The sequence below is a fragment of the Leptodactylus fuscus genome, chromosome 11 (genome assembly GCF_031893055.1).
Source record: "Leptodactylus fuscus isolate aLepFus1 chromosome 11, aLepFus1.hap2, whole genome shotgun sequence".
NCBI lineage: Eukaryota > Metazoa > Chordata > Amphibia > Anura > Leptodactylidae > Leptodactylus > Leptodactylus fuscus.
The window spans coordinates 42697737-42722410 of NC_134275.1; the positions used below are offsets into that span (position 1 = coordinate 42697737).

General features: G+C 44.0%; 1 protein-coding gene across 5 annotated transcripts in view; it reads right to left on the bottom strand.

The window, feature by feature from the left end:
- The window catches only part of RALGPS1 (Ral GEF with PH domain and SH3 binding motif 1), a 335024-nt gene that overhangs the window by 2780 nt on the left and 307570 nt on the right, over positions 1 to 24674 (bottom strand). For 3 of the 5 annotated variants that reach the window (XM_075259100.1, XM_075259102.1, XM_075259101.1), the window contains exons 15-21: positions 21031 to 21082; positions 13345 to 13425; positions 7704 to 7760; positions 6890 to 6995; positions 6188 to 6280; positions 5499 to 5604; positions 4460 to 4572 (exon numbers count right to left, since the gene is read on the bottom strand). In XM_075259100.1, coding sequence (XP_075115201.1) covers positions 4460 to 4572; positions 5499 to 5604; positions 6188 to 6280; positions 6890 to 6995; positions 7704 to 7760; positions 13345 to 13425; positions 21031 to 21082 — 608 coding nt within the window. The remainder of the gene's footprint in view (positions 1 to 4459; positions 4573 to 5498; positions 5605 to 6187; positions 6281 to 6889; positions 6996 to 7703; positions 7761 to 13344; positions 13426 to 21030; positions 21083 to 24674) is intronic. The other 2 variants (XM_075259103.1, XM_075259104.1) reach the window with 2 other exon arrangements.

Below are 24674 nucleotides of genomic sequence, written 5' to 3' on the forward strand. Positions count from 1 at the left end.
GGGGTGTACTGAGGGGCATATAATACTGTGTGTGGGGGCTTTTAGGAGCATATAATACAGGGACAATGCGTACTGAGGAGCATATAATACTGCGTGTGTGTGTGGGGGGGTACTGAGGAGCATATAACACGGGGGTGTACTGAGTAGCATATAATACTGTGTGTGGGGGCCTACTGTGGCGCATATAATACTGTGGGGGGCTACTGTGGTACTGTGGAGAATATAATACTGTGGTGAGCCTACTGTGGAGCATATAATACTGTAGGGGGGCACTGCAGAGCATATACTACTGTCTGGGGTCCCCTCACTATTTGTGTCACACAGTATCTGTTTTATAGCAGACGTGATATTAGTAAAGGCTGTAATAACATGCGTACATTAATTGTTCAAAAGTACTAATTGCAGAGACCTTTTACATTTCAGTACAAAGTTGATTGTATTATTGAAAGCTCTGTAAAGCCCCATTCACACAACTGTAATTTGAGGGTCTGTAACTGTCTGCAATTGCGGATCTGCAGTGTATTAAGTTTAAATTTCCGTGTTGGCACTTCGCGATAATTTAGTGGGTTTTGGGTTGCAGTTTGGGCACTCAGGCTCTAAAAGGTTCGCCATCACTGATATAGGCATATGTTTTATGACAGCATTCAAATAACAGCAGGGGGCGCCATAAGTATGTTACTACCATATCTGCACACACAGGCATGATTTTTTTTTAAATCTACATATGACACTACTAGTGCGCACTGTCACATCTGACTATGCTGCACAATAGATATAATACAGAATATTTGACAGCTCTGCTTAAAGGGGCTCTATCAGCAAAATCATGTTGATCGAGCCCCACATATGTGTGAATAGCTTTTAAAAAGGCTATTCAGGCACCGGTAAAGTAAAAAACTACCCCCCCCCCCGGTTTAAAATAAAACCCTAAAACAGAATATGTTCAATTACCGAATGTGCACGGGGGTTGGGCATTCAGGGTCCAACATCATCTTCAGCCACGCCTCCTCTTCCAGCGATGTCCTCATTGATAAAAAATGGCATGGGCGCATGCGCAGTAGTAGAAGCAGCGTGCTGCTGTGCATGCAACCGCACCATTTTTTTTTTCTTTTTTTTTCAATGTCAGTTCACTAGTTAGACGGGACCCGAGGATATCGCTGGAAGAGGAGGCGTGGCCAAAGATGATGTCGGACCCCGAATGCCCGCCCCCCCGTGCAAGTTAGGTAAGTTGAACATATTCTGTTTTAGGGTTTTATTTTAGAATGGGGGGGGGGGGTAGTTTTTTATAACTTTACCGCTGTTCGCTCATCTCTAATAGTATAGTTTTATATCTCCTACAGAAGCTGTCACATGCAATCTGTCAAGACATGTCTTGTCATATAACCAGGCCATTCAGGAGTCATGGAAAGCTCCAGGCAGACTGGTTGTATATATGTATCTGTTTGTGATGTTTTGGTTTAGACAGTGACATTCAAAACCAAATTATTGCCAAATAGAGATGAGCAAGTAATATTCGATTGAATACCTCCCTTTTCATAGTTATTGGTGTACTCTGCGGAATACCACGCAGTAAATCGATTCCCCTCCCACCTTCCATGGCGCTTCTTTTTTAACACCAAAGCCTATGCAGGGGATGTATTCGATCGAATATAATGGACAAAGGCAGTTGTGGCGAAACGCACGTTGGGTGGAATCCGGCGCTTACACCTGTGTCCTCTACTCTCCCTTTACCTGTGTACACTATTATGGGTAAGGCATTACATCTTATATATGGACTTTGATGATCTTTAGGACTTTATGTATATATGCATACTTACCATGGTTACTGTGCAACTCTGCTAGTACAATTTGTATGTATATGTATACTTCACGTTATTTATGGACTATAATATGGTACCACATGTATACTGAGAGATTAAGAGTATTAAGAGTTGAATTCCCATACTATATACTTATGAGATTGTTATAGGGAGATATGTGGACACGGCTTGCCGACTCCAAAATCATGTATGAGTACTGCATCTTCCTTTTCCCTTTTGTATGTGATTTTACTTGGCCTCGCTCTCTGCCTCTCTTCTATCACATACACTACTGCCTCGCTCTCTGCCTCTCCTCTATCACATACACTACTGCCTGGTTCTCTCCATCTCCTCTATCACATACACTACTGCCTGGCTCTCTGCCTCTCCTTTATCACATATACTACTGCCTCGCTCTCTTCATCTCCTCTATCACATATTCTACTGCCTCTCCTTTATCACATACACTACTGCCTGGCTCTCCTCTATCACATACACTACTGCCTCGCTCTCTTCATCTCCTCTATCACATATTCTACTGCCTCTCCTTTATCACATATACTACTGCCTGGCTCTCCTCTATCACATATACTACTGCCTGGCTCTCTTCATCTCCTCTATCACATATTCTACTGCCTCTCCTTTATCACATATACTACTGCCTGGCTCTCCTCTATCACATACACTACTGCCTCGCTCTCTTCATCTCCTCTATCACATATTCTACTGCCTCTCCTTTATCACATATACTACTGCCTGGCTCTCCTCTATCACATATACTACTGCCTGGCTCTCTTCATCTCCTCTATTACATATTCTACTGCCTCTCCTTTATCACATATACTACTGCCTGGCTCTCCTCTATCACATACACTACTGCCTCGCTCTCTTCATCTCCTCTATCACATACACTACTGCCTGGTTCTCTCCATCTCCTCTATCACATATACTACTGCCTGGCTCTCTGCCTCTCCTTTATCACATATACTACTGCCTCGCTCTCTTCATCTCCTCTATCACATACACTACTGCCTGGTTCTCTCCATCTCCTCTATCACATATATTACTGCCTGGCTCTCTCCATCTCCTCTATCACATATACTACTGCCTGGCTCTCTTCATCTCCTCTATCACATATTCTACTGCCTCTCCTTTATCACATATACTACTGCCCGGCTCTCTTCATCTCCTCTATCACATATACTACTGCCTGGCTCTCTGCCTCTCCTCTATCACATACACTAGTGCCTGGCTCTCTTCCTCTCTTCTATCACATACACTACTGCCTGGCTCTCTTCCTCTCTTCTATCACATATACTACTGCCTGGCTCTCTGCCTCTCCTCTATCACATACACTACTGCCTGGCTCTCTTCATCTCCTCTATCACATACACTACTGCCTGGCTCTCCTCTATCACATACACTACTGCCTGGCTCTCTTCCTCTCTTCTATCACATACACTACTGCCTGGCTCTCTGCCTCTCCTCTATCACATACACTAGTGCCTGGCTCTCTTCATCTCCTCTATCACTTACACTACTGCCTGGCTCTCTTCCTCTCTTCTATCACATATACTACTGCCTGGCTCTCTTCCTCTCTTCTATCACATATACTACTGCCTGGCTCTCTTCATCTCCTCTATCACATACACTACTGCCTGGCTCTCTGCCTCACCTCTATCACATACACTATGGCCGAACATGTGCACTTATTAAATTATACTGGAAACCTCCTTACAAGGGGCTAAAGCAGCAGCAGAACTACCACTTCCAGCATCAAGAAAGTTGTCATTTTGGTACAGGTTAGAGACAGCTGGACTAAAGAGACCTTCCAGCTAAGCAAAATATTACAGTTCTAAAAGCAGCACAGAGTATTTGAGATATCTGACACTAGGGCTGTGCTTTTGGCTCTCACGTGAAGTATTTTGTCAGACTTTAGTATTTCTTCTGTGAAGACTTGTGAGCTCAGTAAGTGATGACTGGCTTCACAGTAGGCACACAGGGCTATATAGCCTGTCCTCCTGGATAGCTGTGGCCCATAAAGAGAATCCTAGCAGAAGAAACTCCCATCCTCCCCCCCCCCCAAAAAAAAAATAAAAAAAAATAGGAGTCCATAGATTGAAAGATAAGTGTCTGGCCACTGGGACCGCCAACAGATCACATATCTCCAAATGACAGTCATACATGCATCTATGCCACTGTGAAACTGATGGAGATGCAGTAGTCGTGTGCTTCACTCTGTAACTGCCACTTAAAGATGAATAGAAAGGTGACCACCACACCATTGAAAGAGGAGACCTCTATTGTCATGGGCAGTCAGAGCCCAGTGACCTCACTTTTCTCCTATCCACATTCTTGTTTGCTGCAGAAGCAGGCATACAATAAAGACCATGAGAGCCTAGCAGGGTTCTGACCAGAAGCGTACCATCCCAGGTGGGATTCATCCCTCATTTTACTGCTAACAACCTGTACAAGAATCCACTCTTTACAGGCCCTTATCTTAGGGTAGTGGCATCCTTTCATCTGTGTGAGCCCTTTGCAAGAAGTGTTGATGTAGGGACCTAGACTGATCACTTGTAACTTCAGCTTATACATTGTATAAACTACAGGGAATTTGATATTGAGTAATGTTCACACCAATACAGAATAAATCATCTTACCAGCTGCTCCGTCTCACTCACCGGCGGCCTGTTGCTTTTACATGCGTCGTCCAAGTGTTTGTGCCATAAGATTGCATGGAAGCGTGAGCCGGTCTGGAACTTGTAAACATTCCCTGGTGAAGAATAGGAACAAGTCACCTCATGGAGCCGGCATAAACACGCCCCTTATAAATGGAGGCTCAGCTTATCGGGTCATGTGGAGTCACAGCTATAGCACGGATTCGCTCACAGCCGTGTTCCCCTTCCCAACAACCACATATACATCCTCTGCCCAGCTCTCTTGCCTGTTTTGCTATTCTCCATTCCCATTTTACCTATCCACAATAAGCAGTATGTCTAAATATGAAGGGACATTTTGGGCAAACCCCACACGGAAGGAAGGGGGGGAGGGTGAACAACCACTTTAGTGATCGGTCATCACCTATGTCACACAGTCTTAGCACATCGCCCCCCTCAGGCTGCACCAGATATAACCGTTTTCCCCAGAGTGTTTCTTTAACCAGCATAACTCTTGACATACCATATATCTGATCTAGCTGATCCCTTGTACAGGACTTTAAGGGGTTAGCCCACAATAACAACTTGCCACCCATGCACAGGATAAGTGACAAATGCCTGATCATAAAGTCCCTCCATTTGGACTCTACTGATTACAATAGGTCCTGTGCCCCCATTTCGATACACATAGCTGTGGACAGGTGATAAATTGTTATTGTGAGGCAACGCTATTCAATGTCTAATACATATACACACACTATTTCTCTTGGATATGGTCATCATACCGAGGTGCAGCAAAGTGTATGATCAGCAATACTGGGCGGACGGACTGTGGCAATATAAGTAGGGGGGTCTAGACTGTATCTCCAGCTTCACACACTGCAGTCAAGTCCTCTGTGCAGATAAGTATCAATAAACTGCTTGTAAAGACAACTCCAGTTTATAAAACATTCATTTTGCACAGTAAGTATTTTGTTGTGTAATCCCATAATCCACAATCCCAATGGGTAGAGGATGTGGCGGATGTACCATCACCACTCACCTTTATCAGGGTTGTTGAGCTGGAAAATATTTGGATGTTCCGGGTCGTCTGGTAACACCACCATCCAGCCTAATATGGACACCTTCTTGCTGGGTGTTGACTTGTACTGGAAACAACAAACGGGGCGATTATGGAATATGGACTAGAATAATACCATGGCATACAATATGTATCCTATGCTGGCATCGGAGTCCTCTTCCTGTACCACATGCTGTGATGCTGCAGACAGTGAACTTACCCAAGTGTAGGTACATGTTGTGGTGTTTACCTGTGTATATATGTATATTTATAGGTGTGTGTATGTACCTGAACCCATGGAAGAAGAGCACATTCTAAACCAGTCTATGGGACACCATGATCCCCTTTGATGCATTTGGTGACACCTACTAATTATAACCATGGTAATGCTCATTTAGTGTCACCCAGCTTTCCAGGGATCCAGAACACCATAGATCTACAGCATTACATTCCTCATACTGTGCTATCTTCAGATCTGGGGGTGTACATACTTGTGGAAAAACAATCATTGGCATTTTGCTCCTGTTCACACTGCGCTGTTATTATGACATTTTTGTGATTGTTTAGTTTGCCAGACGCATGATGGCTGCAAAGCAAACTCCTCCAGCTTCTGAGCAGCGACTAATAACAGGGCAAGGCGGGGGCTATGCTTTTCTCGCGGGAATACTCACATTCTTTCTTTCGTTGCCTCTTAAAGACTTGGCCCCAAAGTAGAGAAGTGTTGATCCTGTAAGTGTCACCCAGTATCGCGTCCAAGAGGAGAGCTAACACAAAAAAATGGGAAATTAAAGAGGAACTCCACTTTTAAAAATTGAAAAATTGTACAGTTTACATGCCGAGCCCGAGCAACATGTCAGCTGGCTGGGGGTGCACAATCCTGTAAATCTATAATGTGGCCCTCTGGCCATACCCTATTAATTCTGTGATCTTAATGCACATCCATTCCTGAGAACAGCACAAATAACAGCTGTGAATGACAGGTGCCCCCTTGTGGCTGTTCATTAGTAAAACAAAGGGTAGATATTTTCCTGTATTTGGTGCCCTCTAGTGGCTATTTTCCATACAGTGCATTGCACAGAGATCATTTCCCTGGTATTTCAAATGCAACAACATAAAAGAAATTTAACTGACAATGTGAAAGTGTCTACCATTTCCCTATGCCCTAGGGCTAACTGTAGGTCAATACAGGTTTCCTTTTGGCTTGAATCAGGCCGGCATATTACAGAATAGTGAAGTAAACTGCATTATACCATGTAGACAGAACACATATATACCACAATGGGCGATGTGGCAGGAGCATACACTGTAGCCTCCTGCTGTACACCCCAATGCAATAAATAAGGCTCTATCACTACACGTCTGGAAGGCTTTACCGTGGGCTTTTTCCCTTCTTTGAGTAAGGTTTTTCTTCTGAGTGGCCCTTCCATAGAAATGACTCCAGATGAACTTCCCAGAATGCAGCTGCACGCACCCGACGGCCTGTATAGAGAGACAGATCCCTGTTATAACATACTATAGTATGTCTGTGGCTGGTAATAGTCCTGTGGTCTAACATGATAACACTGGCCACACAGACATTGGATGTATTGGCTGAACCCTCTGATTTTGGTGGGATTTACTGATGTGTGTTGAGACCTCTGACTCCCTCCAGTGGTAGGTGTTGGAGGTGGTAAGGATCAGGCATGTCCAATCCTTTTGCACAGCTTGGTTGAGCAGATGGAGCATGTTTATGGGGCAATCACCTATGTAAAATGTATAGCTTATTAGTCTAATGTCTGGTAATGACAGGAAGTTCACTGTGGTCAGAGTAGGGCCGTTTATATACTGGGATAGCTCCCATCTGTAGGGTTACTGACCCATCTTTATGGCTTCATATATTAGGGCTGCCTGTTTTCACCTCTGAGTATATCTACACGTTTTATATGTGCCCCTTTATTGTAATGTATAAAGGTTCATGTAAGCGGAACAGTACAGACCATATACGTATACAAGCCAAGCTTCAGTTGAGAAAGGTCCTGTGGTATGGCAGGTAATGGCACATGCAACAATTCTTTAGAGTGGATTCCCACAGGATCTATTAGATTCCCATACAGTATGGGAGACAACTGGAGATAAAATATGGATGCCAGACTGTACCACACAACCGTGCGCATGGTTCCTAACTCTGTATAACAGAACAGTACTTACCGCCCCCTGGTCACTCCGGTCTGTATCCAGGCACTGGTACGTTCAGAGCGTGTGGAGCTGGAAGAGAAAATACACAATACATGTGCAATACGGAGGCTGCACCTCAACACTTTAGTACAGATGAGACACAACATACTGGATAATACAACAAGCTCCTGACAGTGATACTAGGAAAAGGAGTCACCAGCGATTTAAGTGGTTTCCCAAATAAGAGCTTTATGATTGGTCAATGGGACAAGTCACTGACTGATCCCTGCTCAATCCAACATCCCGATCCTACTAATGGGGCAGATTCGTGTTTTGAGGCATGTGGGAATTGGGCTCTCTTCACACCTGCGAGAACCCTGCTGGATGTGGAGCCCAATGGACTTACAATGGGGTCTGTTGAATTCCACCAAGGTAACCATTGTTTTGATGGAAAAACAAGCAGCATGGAGCACTATTATTCACCAACAGACACAGCCGAATGCCCCATCAGCAGCGCACTTAGTGCCTATTTATTGCAACTCACAATAAGGGCATATTCAGATGGTACATGTAAAATCTAAAAAAGTGTGAGTGCTTTTCAGGTTTACATTGCTGCTGTGGCTTTTACAGGTAAAATATTTATTTAACAAGTTTCACCTCTGAAACTGTTTTCCCCCTCCACGGTGAGAATAGTTGGGGACCCAGCAGATTATATTTATCACTGATTTGCGGAGACCCATTTAATAGCAGTTCTGCAGTTGTTCTATGGGGTCCATGTCGGGGACATTGCTGGTGACCACCTTGTTCCTCCATGTGACAAACATATTGATAAACAAGTTCTCCAATGTAAGGACCCTACAAACAGCTCCTCGTATCTTAGCTCCCTGAGAGTGACATGATAGAGAAGTAAAATATTGGGGTTAATCATAGTCCTGCCTGATTTTATTCTGATTTGTAAGAAAAAATACTTTTCACAAACCTTCATAAAGTAGCAGCAGCCATCTTTGTGCTACGCCTCTATATTGTAATCACCACAGGCAAGCTCCTAGAGAACCAGCAGATCTTTGGGTAATGGATCACACATCATCCGCCATGCATAACCACAGTCCTCTGAAACCTCACATGTGGCCTGACATACACAGCCAAGACTTAGTCATGTGAATAAGGCTTTAGGGTATATTCATACTGAGCTGATTTGTTTGCAAACTTCATTTAGAGGAAGGGAACAAGTGCAAATTTTTATCTGCTGCATGTTAATGTGCTCTTGGAAAATGGCGCTTTATTTGGTGCTGAATTTTCCACGCTAAAAAAAAAGCCTCCCATGGATTTCAATGGGTTCCACTAGTGGGAAAAAAAGCTAGCGGCACCCATTAAAGTCCATGGGAGGCTTTTTTTCAGCGTGGAAAATTCAGCACTAAATAAAGCGCCATTTTCCTCTGTGTAAATGGACCCTTATATTGTCAATGTGTCTGCTTCTGGCCATTACTGACCTGCATTATATACATGGGTATCAGCTGAATTGTCCTGACCCAAGGCACTGTTCACACATTCAGGTTATTCAATGCAGTTTTGGAAGCCAAAATGAAAAGTGGATTTATAAAAAAAAAATAAGTAAAAAGAGAATCACCTGCATCACCAAGTATCACCTGCCCTTTATAGCTTCAAAAATACATCTAACAACCTGATCCACGCCAAGGGTCCAGCTACACAGGTATTAGAGAGTGTGCTCGGGCGCAGTGGTCTCCAGTGACCCTACTATTATACAGTATCAGGGTGTATTTGCAGTTGATGCACTGTGGTCATGCACCCATAGAGGGCACTGCTGATACTTATAATTGACTGCTATGTGTAGGTTCACACTACCATTATTAATATCTAATGATCTCATCAGTCATAGGATGAGAGCAATGGACAGTAATTGGAGAATGCAGACAGTGCTCCCTCTGGTGTCCATCTGCAAATCCTACACCCAGGACTAAACTAAACAAACATGACTGAAGACATAAAAACATGTCAAAGGGAGCAAATACAGATGTAGGGGGCTCAGTATGTATCGGGTGCTCTCATTGTATGATAGATGAGAGCATCGGGTGTTCACCATGATAGTGTGAATATCTCCTAACTGCTCTAGGATATGCAGCATAAAACAGTGGCAAGTCTAGGGGCAGTCCAGGGTATGTAACTTGTGAGCGTCACTTGTGTAATAGCCCATAGTAGGGAACAAAACATAATACAGTCACATACCTCCCAACCGTCCCGATTTCCGCGGGACAGTCACGATTTGGGTGACATGTCCCGGTTGGAGGGAGGTATGTCCCGATTTCAACTCAGATCTGCGTCCAGAGGACGCAGATCTGAGTTGAACACATATGCGGCTGAAGCAAGGAGCTGACACAGGTCAGCTCCTCGCTTCGCCGCTGCCCGCCTCTCTCCCTGACACATGCGGCTGAAGCTGCTCGCGTGCTCGCTTCGCCGCTGCGTCTCTCTCTCGCTGACACATGCGGCTGAAGCGAGGAGCTGACCTGTGTCAGCTCCTCGCTTCGCCGCTGCCGCCGGCTCCTGGCTTGTAGACGCGATGTACAAGCCAGGAGCCGGCGAGCGGCGAAGCGAGGAGCTGACACAGGTCAGCTCCTCGCTTCAGCCGCATGTGTCAGCGAGAGAGAGACGCAGCGGCGAAGCGAGCACGCGAGCAGCTTCAGCCGCATGTGTCAGGGAGAGAGGCGGGCAGCGGCGAAGCGAGGAGCTGACCTGTGTCAGCTCCTTCCTTCAGCCGCATGTGTCAACGAGAGAGGCGGGCAGAGAGCGGCGAGGGAGCGGAGGAGAAGGTAAGTTTAATGTGGAGGTGGAACGTGAATCTGGGGGCAGATGAAGGAGAGGACGGCATGACACTGGGGGCAGAGATGTGGGGACATGAATCTGGGGGCAGAGATGGAGAGGACATGAATCTGGGGGCAGAGATGGAGAGGACATGAATCTGGGGGCAGAGATGTGGGGACATGAATCTGGGGGCAGAGATGGAGAGGACATGAATCTGGGGCAGAGATGGAGGGACATGAATCTGGGGGCAGAGATGGAGTGGACATGAAACTGGGGACAGAGATGTGGGGACATCAATCTGGGGGTAGAGATGGGGGACATGAATCTGGGGGCAGAGATGGAGAGGACATGAATCTGGGGGCAGAGATGGAGGGACATGAATCTGGGGGCAGAGATGGAGGGACATGAATCTGGGGGCAGAGATGGAGGGACATGAATCTGGGGGCAGAGATGTGGGGACATGAATCTGGGGGCAGAGATGGAGAGGACATGAATCTGGGGGCAGAGATGGAGAGGACATGAATCTGGGGGCAGAGATGGAGGAACATGAATCTGGGGGCAGAGATGGAGGGACATGAATCTGGGGGCAGAGATGGAGGGACATGAATCTGGGGGCAGAGATGGGGGACATGAATCTGGGGGCAGAGATGTGGGGACATGAATCTGGGGGCAGAGATGGAGGGACATGAATTGGGGACAGATGAAGGGTGTATATGAAACTGGGGGAGAGATAGAGGGGGGACATATAATTTACGGGTGACTGTAGGAGGATTATACTGTGTGCGGGCACATGAAAAATTAACGAGTGGGCGGAGTCAACACAAAAGTGGGCGGGGCTAAATTTGCTGCGGCGCACTACGCGCGCCACACATTTTGTCCCTCTTTCAGTTCTTCAAAAGTTGGGAGGTATGCAGTCACAATATACTAGTAATACATCAGAGAGATACTGAGAACCTCAGAACATGTCCTGCTTATTTACATCCAAGTATTCTGAGAGATATGTGGATCTCAGTCACATTCATGACAGTCTAAGCTGTAGGGTTCACAACATATCCATAGCAGTCTGTCTCGCATGACGTGCCTGATCAATCATATTATTCCATAGTGAGGACATCTCTACAGCTACTAGTGGACATGGGAAGCCCCCAGATAAAATACAACTTGTGCAGCACAGGAAAGACCCTGAGCTCATGTGATATCTACCAAGCTCCGCACATAGGGAACTTTATGTGAGAAGAGTTAATGGCAGCCAAGTGAGGGGAGATCCGAAGCATTATTATTGTGGGTGGAAGATCAATTAAATCTCTGTGTGAAATACAACAGAAAAGGCAAAGACTGGAGATTAGTGTGAGACTAGAGGTGGTGACAAGACACACGTCACAGGACACGACTGCTTGTATAAGAAAGACAGGCTTAGTGATGAGCGAGTAGTATTCGATCACATACCCCGCCAGCATAGGAATGCATGTAATCGGCCGAACACTAAGGGGTTAAACACTTTGAAGATTCAATGCATTTAGTGTTCGGCCGATTACATGCATTCCTATGCCGGTGAGGTATTCGATCGAAAACTACTCTCTCATCACTAGACAGGATAAGGGCTTAGAACTTGGTGAAATTTTGGAAACTATTGCAGCAGAGACAACAATGACAATGTGACTGACACATATCTACATAAGACAACATATATATTACAATTTGACTGGAACATATCTACTATGACTGGCACGTATCTACATAATACAACATATATATATATGTTACAAAATATCCACCGAGGACTTCCAATGATAGAAAGAGATTAGAGCACAACAAGAAGCAGCCATGACACAGATGTTGTGACTGCTAAACTACTGTACTGAGCGAGACCGTCAGGCCCCGTCATCAAAGTATCCACAAAGTGAGTGAGGTGGGTCAAGCTGTATCAGAACAAATCCTGAAGTGGTAGCAATAAGAATAGAACGTGGGGTCTGGAATCAAAATATCAGGGGAATATTCACAATGAATGAAGGCATATTAGGTTTACAAAACCCCCCACACTACACATCACCAGCTTTTGTTACCCTTCTAAGAGTAATATCCACTAGGGGCGTCATTATACCAGGGGATTACTGCAGCCAGTAATGATAATAACCACTGGGGGCGCTATAATCCCAGGTGATTACTGCACCCAGTAATGATAATATATGGAGTTTAACTGTGAACTGGATGGCCCCCTTCAAAGAAGATCCACTATTGAACTTTTTTTTTTTAATAAAAAGATTGGTTTGTTGTTATATAAAGCATATTTATATGCAGCAAATGTCTAGGATAATCCAGATATTCATTGCCTTTGTGTCTTGACTGCTACTTATCTGATCATCGTAGGTCTGGTATCACACACCACTGCAGTTTTTGATACAGTATTTTGAGCTAAAGCCAGAAGTGTGTAAGTCCTTACTTTATATTTCCATTTCCCTTTGCATCCACTCCTGGCTTTAAAATCTGCAGCAGTGTGTGAAATGTCCCCAAGTTAGGCAATATATAACATAGCAGCAGCAAATAGCATATATGCATATCTCTATAGAAAGAGTATAGCGTTACTATAGAGCGTATAGACTGTGATAGAGTTGTAAGCCAAGCATGCAATCTGATAGACAGGTCCAGATGATTAGACATATTGGAGGCGGCCATTGTGTGAGCTGAAGCAATGGTATAAGGACAGGAGCGACCCCGCACCCCTTCTGTGCTACCAGCTGTCATAGCTAATATATGATGCCCAAGTGGTTCAGGGAACATCAATGGCAGCTTCCGTTGTATGCAGGTGCACTTTAAGTCTTTACTCATTGAAGAGGATAGGCCCACCACCTATATGTACCTGTACACACAGCTTCGACTCCTGGGAGAGTTCCGTACCGGGACCCTCCAGTTGGGACCCAGCGTGGCATACATACGACCCCTGTTTGCAAATTTAAACATCAGTTCGAAAACTGTGCATGGTGCAAGAAAAAGCCAAGTAACATGCAGCTTAATGCATATAACAGTAGTACACGGCTGACCCCGGGTTATCCTCATCGCTGAGGTGTAATCTTATAGGATGCCACTCAATATTATATTATCCTGGGCTGACTGAAGTACACAGATCTGTCCATGGACCACACCAATTTTTTCAAAGCTCTGTCTATTTTGGTGTTCAAGATGTCAGCCTACCCTTCTACAGTGCTGCATATTTTCTTGCCCTCTTTGCAGATTCTTAGCCATATTTGTATGTTTGGGTTAGTGCTCCTTTAAGGGAGTTTCCATGAAAATAACTATATATAAATTTGTAGATATTTGAAAGGTAAACACTCTTGCAAATATAAGTAGTTAAATATTTTTCAGAGTTTTAGAGGTTTTTCTAACTAACTTTTGCCTTAATTGTTTGCCAATTGATATGACCAGGAAATACCTCTCAATGTGATGGGAAATGAGTCACATGGGTCACTATTACCTTGTCTCTGCCATTTCCAACAGTGCACTAAAAAAATCCTCTCAGGTGATTTCTGCTGCTCTATCTGAGTGAGGGAGAGAAGCCGAGCTGTGTGATTTATATGATAGAGGAGAGAAGCTGACCTCTGTGATATATAGGGTTATATGATAGAGGAGAGAAGCTGAGCTCTGTGATATATGGGGTTATATGATTGAGGAGAGAAGCTGAACCCTGTGATATATAGGTTATATGATAGAGGAGAGAAGCTGAGCCATGTGATATATAGGGTTATATGATAGAGGAGAGAAGCTGAGCCCTGTGATATATAGGTTATATGATAGAGGAGAGAAGCTGAGCCATGTGATATATAGGGTTATATGATAGATGAGAGAAGCTGAGCCCTGTGATGTATAGGTTATATGATAGAGGAGAGAAGCAGAGCTCTGTGATATATAGGTTATATGATAGATGAGAGAAGCTGAGCCCTGTGATATATAGGTTATATGATAGATGAGAGAAGCTGAGCCCTGTGATGTATAGGTTATATGATAGAGGAGAGAAGCTGAGCTCTGTGATATATAAGGTTATATGATAGAGGAGAGAAGCTGAGCTCTGTGATATATAAGGTTATATGATAGAGGAGAGAAGCTGAGCTCTGTGATATATAGGTTATATGATAGATGAGAGAAGCTGAGCTCTGTGATATATAGGTTATATGATAGATGAGAGAAGCTGAGCCCTGTGATATATAGGTTATATGATAGAGGAGAGAAGCTGAGCCCTGTGATATATAGGGTTATATGATAGAGGAGAGAAGCTGAGCCCTGTGATATATAGGTTATATGATAGATTAGAGAAGCTGAGCTCTGTGATATATAGGTTATATGATAGATGAGAGAAGCTGAGCCCTGTGATATATAGGTTATATGATAGATGAGAGAAGCTGAGCCCTGTGATGTATAGGTTATATGATAGAGGAGAGAAGCAGAGCTCAGTGATATATAAGGTTATATGATAGAGGAGAGAAGCTGAGCTCTGTGATATATAGGTTATATGATAGATTAGAGAAGCTGAGCTCTGTGATATATAGGTTATAATATGATAGAGGAGATAAGCTGAGCTCTGTGATATATAGGTTATATGATAGATGAGAGAAGCTGAGCCCTGTGATATATAGGTTACTAGCTGGTACCCGCGACTTCGTCTGCGGTGATTGTAGAAGTGGGTATATACAGGCGCGGGTAAGGTTTTCGTACTGTGTATAAGGTATGGGATAGGAAATGTAACTGTGTATCTTGTTTTTGTTGTATGGGAAGAATATGCAAATCTGCCTTCCATGATGTAATTAGGAAGACAGTTGCTGCCTCATTGTTGCAAACCAATAGAGGGCGCTCACTGGAATGTGCAAGCCTGTCTTAAGACAGGATTCCAGTGAAATAACCCAATAATGGCTGCTCCCTTTAGCCTCATGCCCGACCTTCCAAGAGGCCTTTGTTTAGCAATGACGCTGGGATTAATACCAGGTATAGTCTCTCAATCGAGGACAGCTGTTTCGATCTGGTTGGATCTCTTCAGCCCGATGTAGAGAGGACTATAACCTGGTAGAGGTGAGAGGCTTAGACAGGGTTCGGGGGATATTGTCACTCCTTAGGGAGAGACCACCATATAGGTGTGTGGAGACTTGTTAAGCCTTTAGCACTCCACTTTGCAAGGAACTATGAGAAGAATATGCAAATCTGCCTTCCATACCATAGAGACTATACCTGGTATTAATCCCAGCATCATTGCTAAACAAAGGCCTCTTGGAAGGTCGGGCATGAGGCTAAAGGGAGCAGCCATTATTGGGTTATTTCATTGGAATCCTGTCTTAAAGGGATTCTACCACTAAAACACTTTTTTTTCTAGTTACCACGTCGGAATAGCCTTTAAAAAGGCTATTCGTCTCTTACCTGTGGAAGTGCTCTCCGCCGCGCCGTTCGTTCAAAATACCGGTTTGTACCGGTATGCTAATGAGTTCTCTCGCAGCGATGGGGGCGTCCCCATCGCAGGAGCAGCGATGGGGGCGTCCCCATTGCAGCTCGAAAACTCACCGCAGCGCCGCCTCTCCGGTCTTCGGTGTCCTCCCCTTGCTTCTTCAGCGTACTGTCGGACGCCTGCGCAGTACGCTCTGTTCGACGAAGATTGCCGAACGTACTGCGGGCGCCGCACTTTCGCGCATGCGCAGTACGTTCGGCAATCTTCGCCGAACAGAGAGCATACTGCGCAGGCGTCCGACAGACGCTGAAGAGGCAAGGGGAGGACACCGAAGACCGGAGAGGCGGCGCTGCGGTGAGTTTTCGAGCTGCAATGGGGACGCCCCCATCGCTGCTCCTGCGATGGGGACGCCCCCATCGCTGCGAGAGAACTCATTAGCATACCGGTACAAACCGGTATTTTGAACGAACGGCGCGGCGGAGAGCACTTCCACAGGTAAGAGACGAATAGCCTTTTTAAAGGCTATTCCGACGTGGTAACTAGAAAAAAAAGTGTTTTAGTGGTAGAATGCCTTTAAGACAGGCTTGCACATTCCAGTGAGCGCCCTCTATTGGTTTGCAACAATGAGGCAGCAACTGTCTTCCTAATTACATCATGGAAGGCAGATTTGCATATTCTTGTTTTTGTTGTAATTCTGAGAGCACATGAGACTTTTGTGTTGAATGTAATTTGTATTTCAGCCGCTATACGGTGTTGGTATAAACTGTACATAGTGTCTTTGGGACAGAAGTATTTCAGGTTAATATACTTTGATATACGACATTGTATGAGTTGTTATTTTGCGCCAGTACATGTAAGTTTTGGGCACAGGATACTCTTGAGTAAGCAACATAAAGTCTGGCCCTGTGCATGACAGTTTAGTAACTCCATGTGCCTCTTATTAATAGCAATTAACCCCATCATGTCCCTCACATTAACCCCAGTGTAAGAGTTACTGATAGAGATGAGTGAGTACTGTTGGGATCAGCCGATCCGAACAGCACGCTCGCATAGAAATGAATGGACGTAGCCGGCACGCGGGGGGTTAAGCGCGCTGGCTACGTCCAAGCGGAAGTACCAGGTGCACAGGGGTTAATATGAGGGACATGATGGGGTTTATTCCTATTAATGTGAGGCACATGGAGTTACTAACACTAAACTAATAACCCCATGCCTGACATTAATGAGAATAGGAAGTTAAGGAAGGGAGCTGTGTGTTTCTTACTTTCAGTTTGCTAGCAGCTTTGGCAGGAGCTATCACTATAGCAGGCAGAGACTTGAGCGATTAAGCTCCACCCCCTGGGTTTCCTGCACCCCTCTCAAAGGGGAGTGTCCTTATGCCTCAGCTCTAGCAGAGACTTTATTTAACTCTTGCAGGTCCTGTGCTGCTGGCATGCCAGTGAAATATGGCAGGAGTGCCACTCTTGGCATGTGTGCCAGGGGTTGCTGACCTCTGCTGTAGGGGGTAATATGAATTTTGTGGCTTGCTATGGTCCAAAGTGTGTGAGATTGCAGAGATAGTGATGTGAGTTTGGGTTTTGTGGGGGTCCTGGGAAAAACGTATGTGCGCTATTGTGATGAAAAGTAGCCTATTGCGCAATCGAGTGTAGGGACTATGTTTGTGGAAAATTTCAGCCAAATCGGTGGAGCGGTTTTTGCGTGATTGACCGCCAAACATCCGAACATCCAAAGGGTCCTGGGAAAAACGTATGTGCGCTATTGTGACGAAAAGTAGCCTATTGCGCAATCGAGTGTAGGGACTATGTTTGTGGAAAATTTCAGCCAAATCGGTGGAGCGGTTTTTGCGTGATTGACCGCCAAACATCCGAACATCCAAAGGGTCCTGGGAAAAACGTATGTGCGCTATTGTGACGAAAAGTAGCCTATTGCGCAATCGAGTGTAGGGACTATGTTTGTGGAAAATTTCAGCCAAATCGGGGTCCAAAGTGTGTGAGATTGCAGAGAGAGTGATGTGAGTTTGGGGTTTGTGGGGGTCCTGGGAAAAACGTATGTGCGCTATTGTGACGAAAAGTAGCCTATTGCGCAATGGGGTGTATTAACTATGTTTGTGGAAAATTTCAGCCAAATCAGTCAAGCGGGTTTTGCGTGATTGACTAACAAACATCCGAACACACAAAGCCACAAACATCCAAACTCACAAACTTTCACATTTATAATATTAATAGGATATGATAGAGGTGAGAAGCTGAGCTCTGTGATATATAGGGTTTTATGATAGAGGAGAGAAGCTGAGCTCTGTGATATATAGGTTATATGATAGATGAGAGAAGCTGAGCTCTGTGATATATAGGTTATATGATAGATGAGAGAAGCTGAGCCCTGTGATATATAGGTTATATGATAGAGGTGAGAAGCTGAGCTCTGTGATATATAGGGTTATATGATAGAGGAGAGAAACTGAGCTCTGTGATATATAGGTTATATGATAGAGGAGAGAAGCTGAGTGAAGGCCGTCAATCAATAAATGTGGATGGGGTAAGTAGGACTCTCGCTGTCTATCCTAGGAGTTCTGCAGGGGGGGGGGGGGGGGATCAGTGACTACAATGTACAGTCCTATGAAAAAGTTTGGGCACCCCTATTAATCTTAATCATTTTTAGTTCTAAATATTTTGGTATTTGCAACAGCCATTTCAGTTTGATATATCTAATAACTGATGGACACAGTAATATTTCAGGATTGAAATGAGGTTTATTGTACTAACAGAAAATGCGCAATATGCATTAAACCAAAATTTGACCGGTGCAAAAGTATGGGCACCTCAACAGAAAAGTGACATTAATATTTAGTAGATCCTCCTTTTGTAAAGATAACAGCCTCTAGTCGCTTCCTGTAGCTTTTAATCAGTTCCTGGATCCTGGATAAAGGTATTTTGGACAAACAATTCAAGTTCAGTTAAGTTAGATGGTCGCCGAGCATGGACAGCCCGCTTCAAATCATCCCACAGATGTTCAATGATATTCAGGTCTGGGGACTGGGATGGCCATTCCAGAACATTGTAATTGTTCCTCTGCATGAATGCCTGAGGATTTGGAGCGGTGTTTTGGATCATTGTCTTGCTGAAATATCCATCCCCGGCGTAACTTCAACTTCGTCACTGATTCTTGAACATTATTCTCAAGAATCTGCTGATACTGAGTGGAATCCATGCGACCCTCAACTTTAACAAGATTCCCGGTGCCGGCATTGGCCACACAGCCCCAAAGCATGATGGAACCTCCACCAAATTTTACAGTGGGTAGCAAGTGTTTTTCTTGGAATGCTGTTTCTTTTTGGACGCCATGCATAACGCCTTTTTTTATAACCAAACAACTCAATTTTTGTTTCCAAAATGAAGCTGCTTTGTCCAAATGTGCTTTTGCATACCTCAGGCAACTCTATTTGTGGCGTATGTGCAGAAACGGCTTCTTTCTCATCACTCTCCCATACAGCTTCTATTTGTGCAAAGTGCGCTGTATAGTTGACCGATGCACAGTGACACCATCTGCAGCAAGATGATGCTGCAGCTCTTTGGAGGTGGTCTGTGGATTGTCCTTGACTGTTCTCACCATTCTTCTTCTCTGCCTTTCTGATATTTTTCTTGGCCTGCCACTTCTGGGCTTAACAAGGACTGTCCCTGTGGTCTTCCATTTCCTTACTATGTTCCTCACAATGGAAACTGACAGGTTAAATCTCTGAGACAACGTTTTGTATCCTTCCCCTGAACAACTATGTTGAACAATCTTTGTTTTCAGATCATTTGAGAGCGGGCTGTCCATGTTCGGCGACCATCAAACTTAACTGAACTTGAATTGTTTTGTAGAAAGAAATGGTCCAAAATACCTTCATCCAGGATCCAGGAACTGATTAAAAGCTACAGGAAGCGACTAGACGCTGTTATCTTTGCAAAAGGAGGATCTACTAAATAGTAATGTCACTTTTCTGTTGAGGTGCCCATACTTTTGCACCGGTCAAATTTTGGTTTAATGCATATTGCGCATTTTCTGTTAGTACAATAAACCTCATTTCAATCCTGAAATATTACTGTGTCCATCAGTTATTAGATATATCAAACTGAAATGGCTGTTGCAAACACCAAAATATTTAGAACTAAAAATGATTAAGATTAATAGGGGTGCCCAAACTTTTTCATAGGACTGTATTTGTGTTAGGGCTGCCCTAAGCTGTTTTACACATTTTCATTCTATCCTGGATAATACCATTGGAGATATGGTACAAGATACCCACAGGTGGGGGTTTGGCTGTGGTAGAACATTTTCTGTTAATGGAAAATGGAGATAACTCCTCCCGACCAGGGTACGGGTAGGTTCATCATTATACCCAGATGGCGTTCCATAGCGTTATATAAGATATTAGAACTGTAAGAACGATAGACCCCCTGTGCTGCATTTCTGAGCAGAGTTTGAGGCTATGCTAAAGAAGAAGTCTACTAACTGCTAGACAGCAGTGACAACAAGCTTGTGTGGATTGGCCTAAGAGTTGGCTTCTTTTGTGATGACTGGATGGGACTTTTACTTTTAGCTGATTCCACCCACATAACAGGGTAAATTATTTGGATTTGTTTGAATGCCATCTTGTGTGACCATACATAGGTGCAAGCAGATGAAGGGTAACAACTTGTGTCATAAGCTGTGGGCGAGGTTATTGTCTCCGTGAGATACAATAAAGGTTAACCAATAGGTCAAAGTCGCCTGAAAACGCAGACCTCCCACCTCACTGTCAAGTCTCATAAGACAAGTGCGGATTGTAGTTCTTATGTAGCAAAGACAGAACACACCGAACACAAACATAACATACAGAACTAGATGGTGACAGTGACACTGAGCGTGACCCAGCCTCCTGCTGGAAATGTCCTACCGCTATATAACATGTAAAGGGGAAAAGTAGGGCAAAAGGGGGTTTTGTAACCCTGTGTTTCTTGGCTCTACACAGGAACGCAGTTCCTTAAAACATGCACTTATCTACATAAAGTATATTGTTTTAATACATTTGCATCGGCATGAAGTCCCCAGGATTATATTAGATACGCGTGTGCGTGTGTAATAACTGAAGCAGCGACTCACCTGTCAAGGACAGACGACACCTCCTCACTAAACTCTGAACTTTCACTGCTTCCTGCAAGACAAATAGGAGAGAAATAGCTTCTTTATTATGTAACCCAAAGAGTGGGCATGACCATAGCACAGCTCTATTATACTCTATACATAGAACACTACAACCCCCAGGATAACCCGACTAATGGACATGGTCATAGTACCTTTCTATTATACACTCACTTACCAAAAAAATCAATAAACTATGTGCCCAAGTAGAAGTGCCAGACTATAAAGCTCAGCATGCAGTGATGGTTCAAGCTGGTATGTTGGAAATGGATTACACATGTGGTCTGAGAAGACACTGGACCTTGCCAGAAGAGGGCGTAACACTGCTTTCCCCCTTATTCACACTGACAAAGCTTCAGTACAGGACATCACCTCCTCCTTTGAGCACTATTTTTTGTGTACTTTTTCTTAGATAAATCATTACAACCCCCAACATAACCCGACTACTGGACAACTCCATATACATGTCCATAAAACAGCATCATGAGTATAATAGTATAATGCGCCTGTGCAGTACAGATATTATAGGTTTGCTCTGGCAGCAGATCAGATGGATGGCTTCCAATGACAAGCAGTGTGTGATCACTACTCCAACACACAAAGTAATTTGCTTTTGTATTACATAACCAGTGGACATGAATTGGGAGTCTTCAGTAGTTGCCATTTAATGCATACGTGAAAAGAGTATGACAAGTATTCTGGAGCACTCGGGTGACTTCATGGCAGGGAGTGGAGCGCACTAGAATACTTAGAGTCATTTGTCATCACCTTTCAGTTAGATTAGATGTTCTCAAACTTATTTCGACTGCCACTTTGAGAATCAATTATTTCTAGCGCCTCCTAAAATTTTTAACTTTACCACATTTTAAAAATCACAATGGCTATCATTACTTTAATGTAATGATAGCGGCCATAGGAATCTTATCCTGTTTCTGAGGTCAAACTTACATTGTAAATGACTGTTCTAATGAGAGCAATAAAACACAAATTTAGAAAAAATTTTATTCAAATTAAAACAAACATTTCAATTTTAAAACTAATCTAACGTGCAGGTGAATCTGATGATTTTTTAACAAGTTTTTTAAAATCAGGCTCAAATTTACTCAAAAACAGGCGTAAGTCACCGCGTTCGGTAACATGCAAACGATTTGTATTTTTAGTTAGCAGCGCTGCCACAGCATTCACATAAATTAGAAGTAGTATCAATGATCCCGTCACTTCATACAGGATTGTTCAAATCGCGCTGTTTATCAAAAACTTGTTAATATTTGATAGCTCATGGGTTACCTACATAAGCCATGATAAATTATTTATTTTATACAATCAAACAGGGCAGAAATAACAAAATAATCGATGTAGTGCAGCAGGTAGGTTTTGATTTTAGTTTATTGACAGTAGAAAAACACAAATTAGCCATCCCCCCAATTTTCACTGGGCCCTTTACCGCCCCGTGTAGACATCCAGTGCCTAAAAGGGGGTGTTATCGCTCACTTTGAGAAGCACTAAGTTAGACATTAAACTGTATCAATTACTGAAGACTCCCAATTTTCCACATCTGAGAGCGAGTCCTTAGCGGTAGCCATGGACTCTGGCCACACTGACAGATGCCATCATACTCACACATAGTACCATACTCCTGACATTACATCTCATACAACAAGGAGGCCAATAACATGTGTAATAGGAGACTTATAGTTTGCTGCACGTTTTTTTTTCTGCTGTGTAACACTACTGCCATGTGTGAACTCAGTTTTAGGGGTCCTAAGCCCCACGTACACCCCATGGGGCCAATTTTGCAGCAGAATGCACTCAGATAACACTTTGACTGCCATCTGAGTACATTCTGTGATGTACTTACCTGTATGGGGGGTTCCAATGACAAGGACTTGATCCTGTAGCAGTGGTGACGCCCTTTCTATATAATACCCACACCAGTAGAGGGCACTGTACATGCTTGCGTTACAGGTATTATGAGACACTGCTTGAACCATTAGGAACAGTGCTCAGAAGTCTGTCAAGATAGTGGTCACCCTGTACATGGCCTGTCACTGGGGAACTGAGCAGACTAGTGGACATATTCAGGACAACTTGTCACCTACACACAGTAACTTCTCTTCTGTGCTTAGGCGTACAGTGGCAGTCCTACTCAGAGACTGACAGTCTGCACTGAATCAGTGTGTAGGACCGCCCACTGGACTCCTAAACCAAGAACAAGGAGATATTAAAATTTCTAGATGAATCTTTTCTGAGTAATCTACATAACATACTGCCTACAGGTCAGACACTATGCTGAGCAACACAGCATCTCTTTAAGGACATGTTCTTAAATCCACAATAGACCAGAGAGGCTGTAGATTTCTTCTAGGCTTGTCTTGTACTTACCCACTTACCTGTGTTCACACCTGCAGTAAACACGTTCGTAGTATCAATTTCCTGCCAGACACTAACCGTGCCTAAATACCCCATTCATTATAATATAAGACGGCATCATTTCACTGGACAAAGTAACGCAGCCCACAGGACTACTTTGTTCATCTTCCTTAGGCTGAGATCAGGAATCCACCTCAAAATCAGCCTGCAAAAAAAGCCTCCCAATAGAGTTCAGTTGGCAGGCTTTTTTTGAGGCAGATTCCTGACCAAAAAACTCCCGTGTGAACTTCAACATAGCCCAGAATGGATTTAAGGTTATTTCCAAATGTGCACATGACCTTAAAGGGAAGTTACAGGAGTGGGATTTGAAAAATCCTATTCACTATGCTGGATTTGATAGCTATACTTGTGCACCATTGTGGTTCCTTTGCCAATGCTCGTGCTGTGATATTATGACAGCCAGTCATTGCACAGCACTGAGTCACATTACGGCCTGCGATGGAGACCTCGTTTATTTATACATAGAATCCATGTATATAGAGTCAAATGACCCCAAGACCATCACCAATGTGTAGTGAGACTTTAGTAGTTTTCACTCTCTATGGGGTTTCCTGCTGACTGTATTCATTAGTATTGAAGATCGCTCGGTCAGATCTCCAAGTCATCCAGCTAGAAAACTTACACTTTGTGCTGTCAATAGCTCTTTATGACATGTGTAGTACACCAGATGTCCAGTGAGGGCACTATTCATTTTTATTACACAGATAAACATTTGGTTTCACTAGGTCGTCATCGTCTGTGCCCGACAGGCCGGTATTCACACCTCTCCCCTCCTCATGTGTGATGTCTGCTTGCTCTCATCATCTCCTGCTCCTCTGTTTAATTTTGGATGAGGGGCTTTCGTCAGCTCTGGGGTGAACCATTTTCGCCCCCCAGGGACAAACAGCAGTATAAGGTCTACATTCAGAACGGTGAAAGGAGTATTTATCTATAGAGACTTGAGCTTGGACTCCGTGAAGCCGCTCCCTGACAGCCCTGGGTATTAATAGATTATCTGGTATTATTTACATGTCATCACAGGGAGCGCCGCAGTGCACTGCAGGGGATGAGTTACCAGGATGGAGACCGCAGCGACGTCTCCTGCAAGCACTGCAATGGCACTCTTATCCTGCTCCATAGACATTAGTCTCTGGGCTGCCGTGGGGTCTCCACTAACTGCTTGTGTCCTGCTCCAT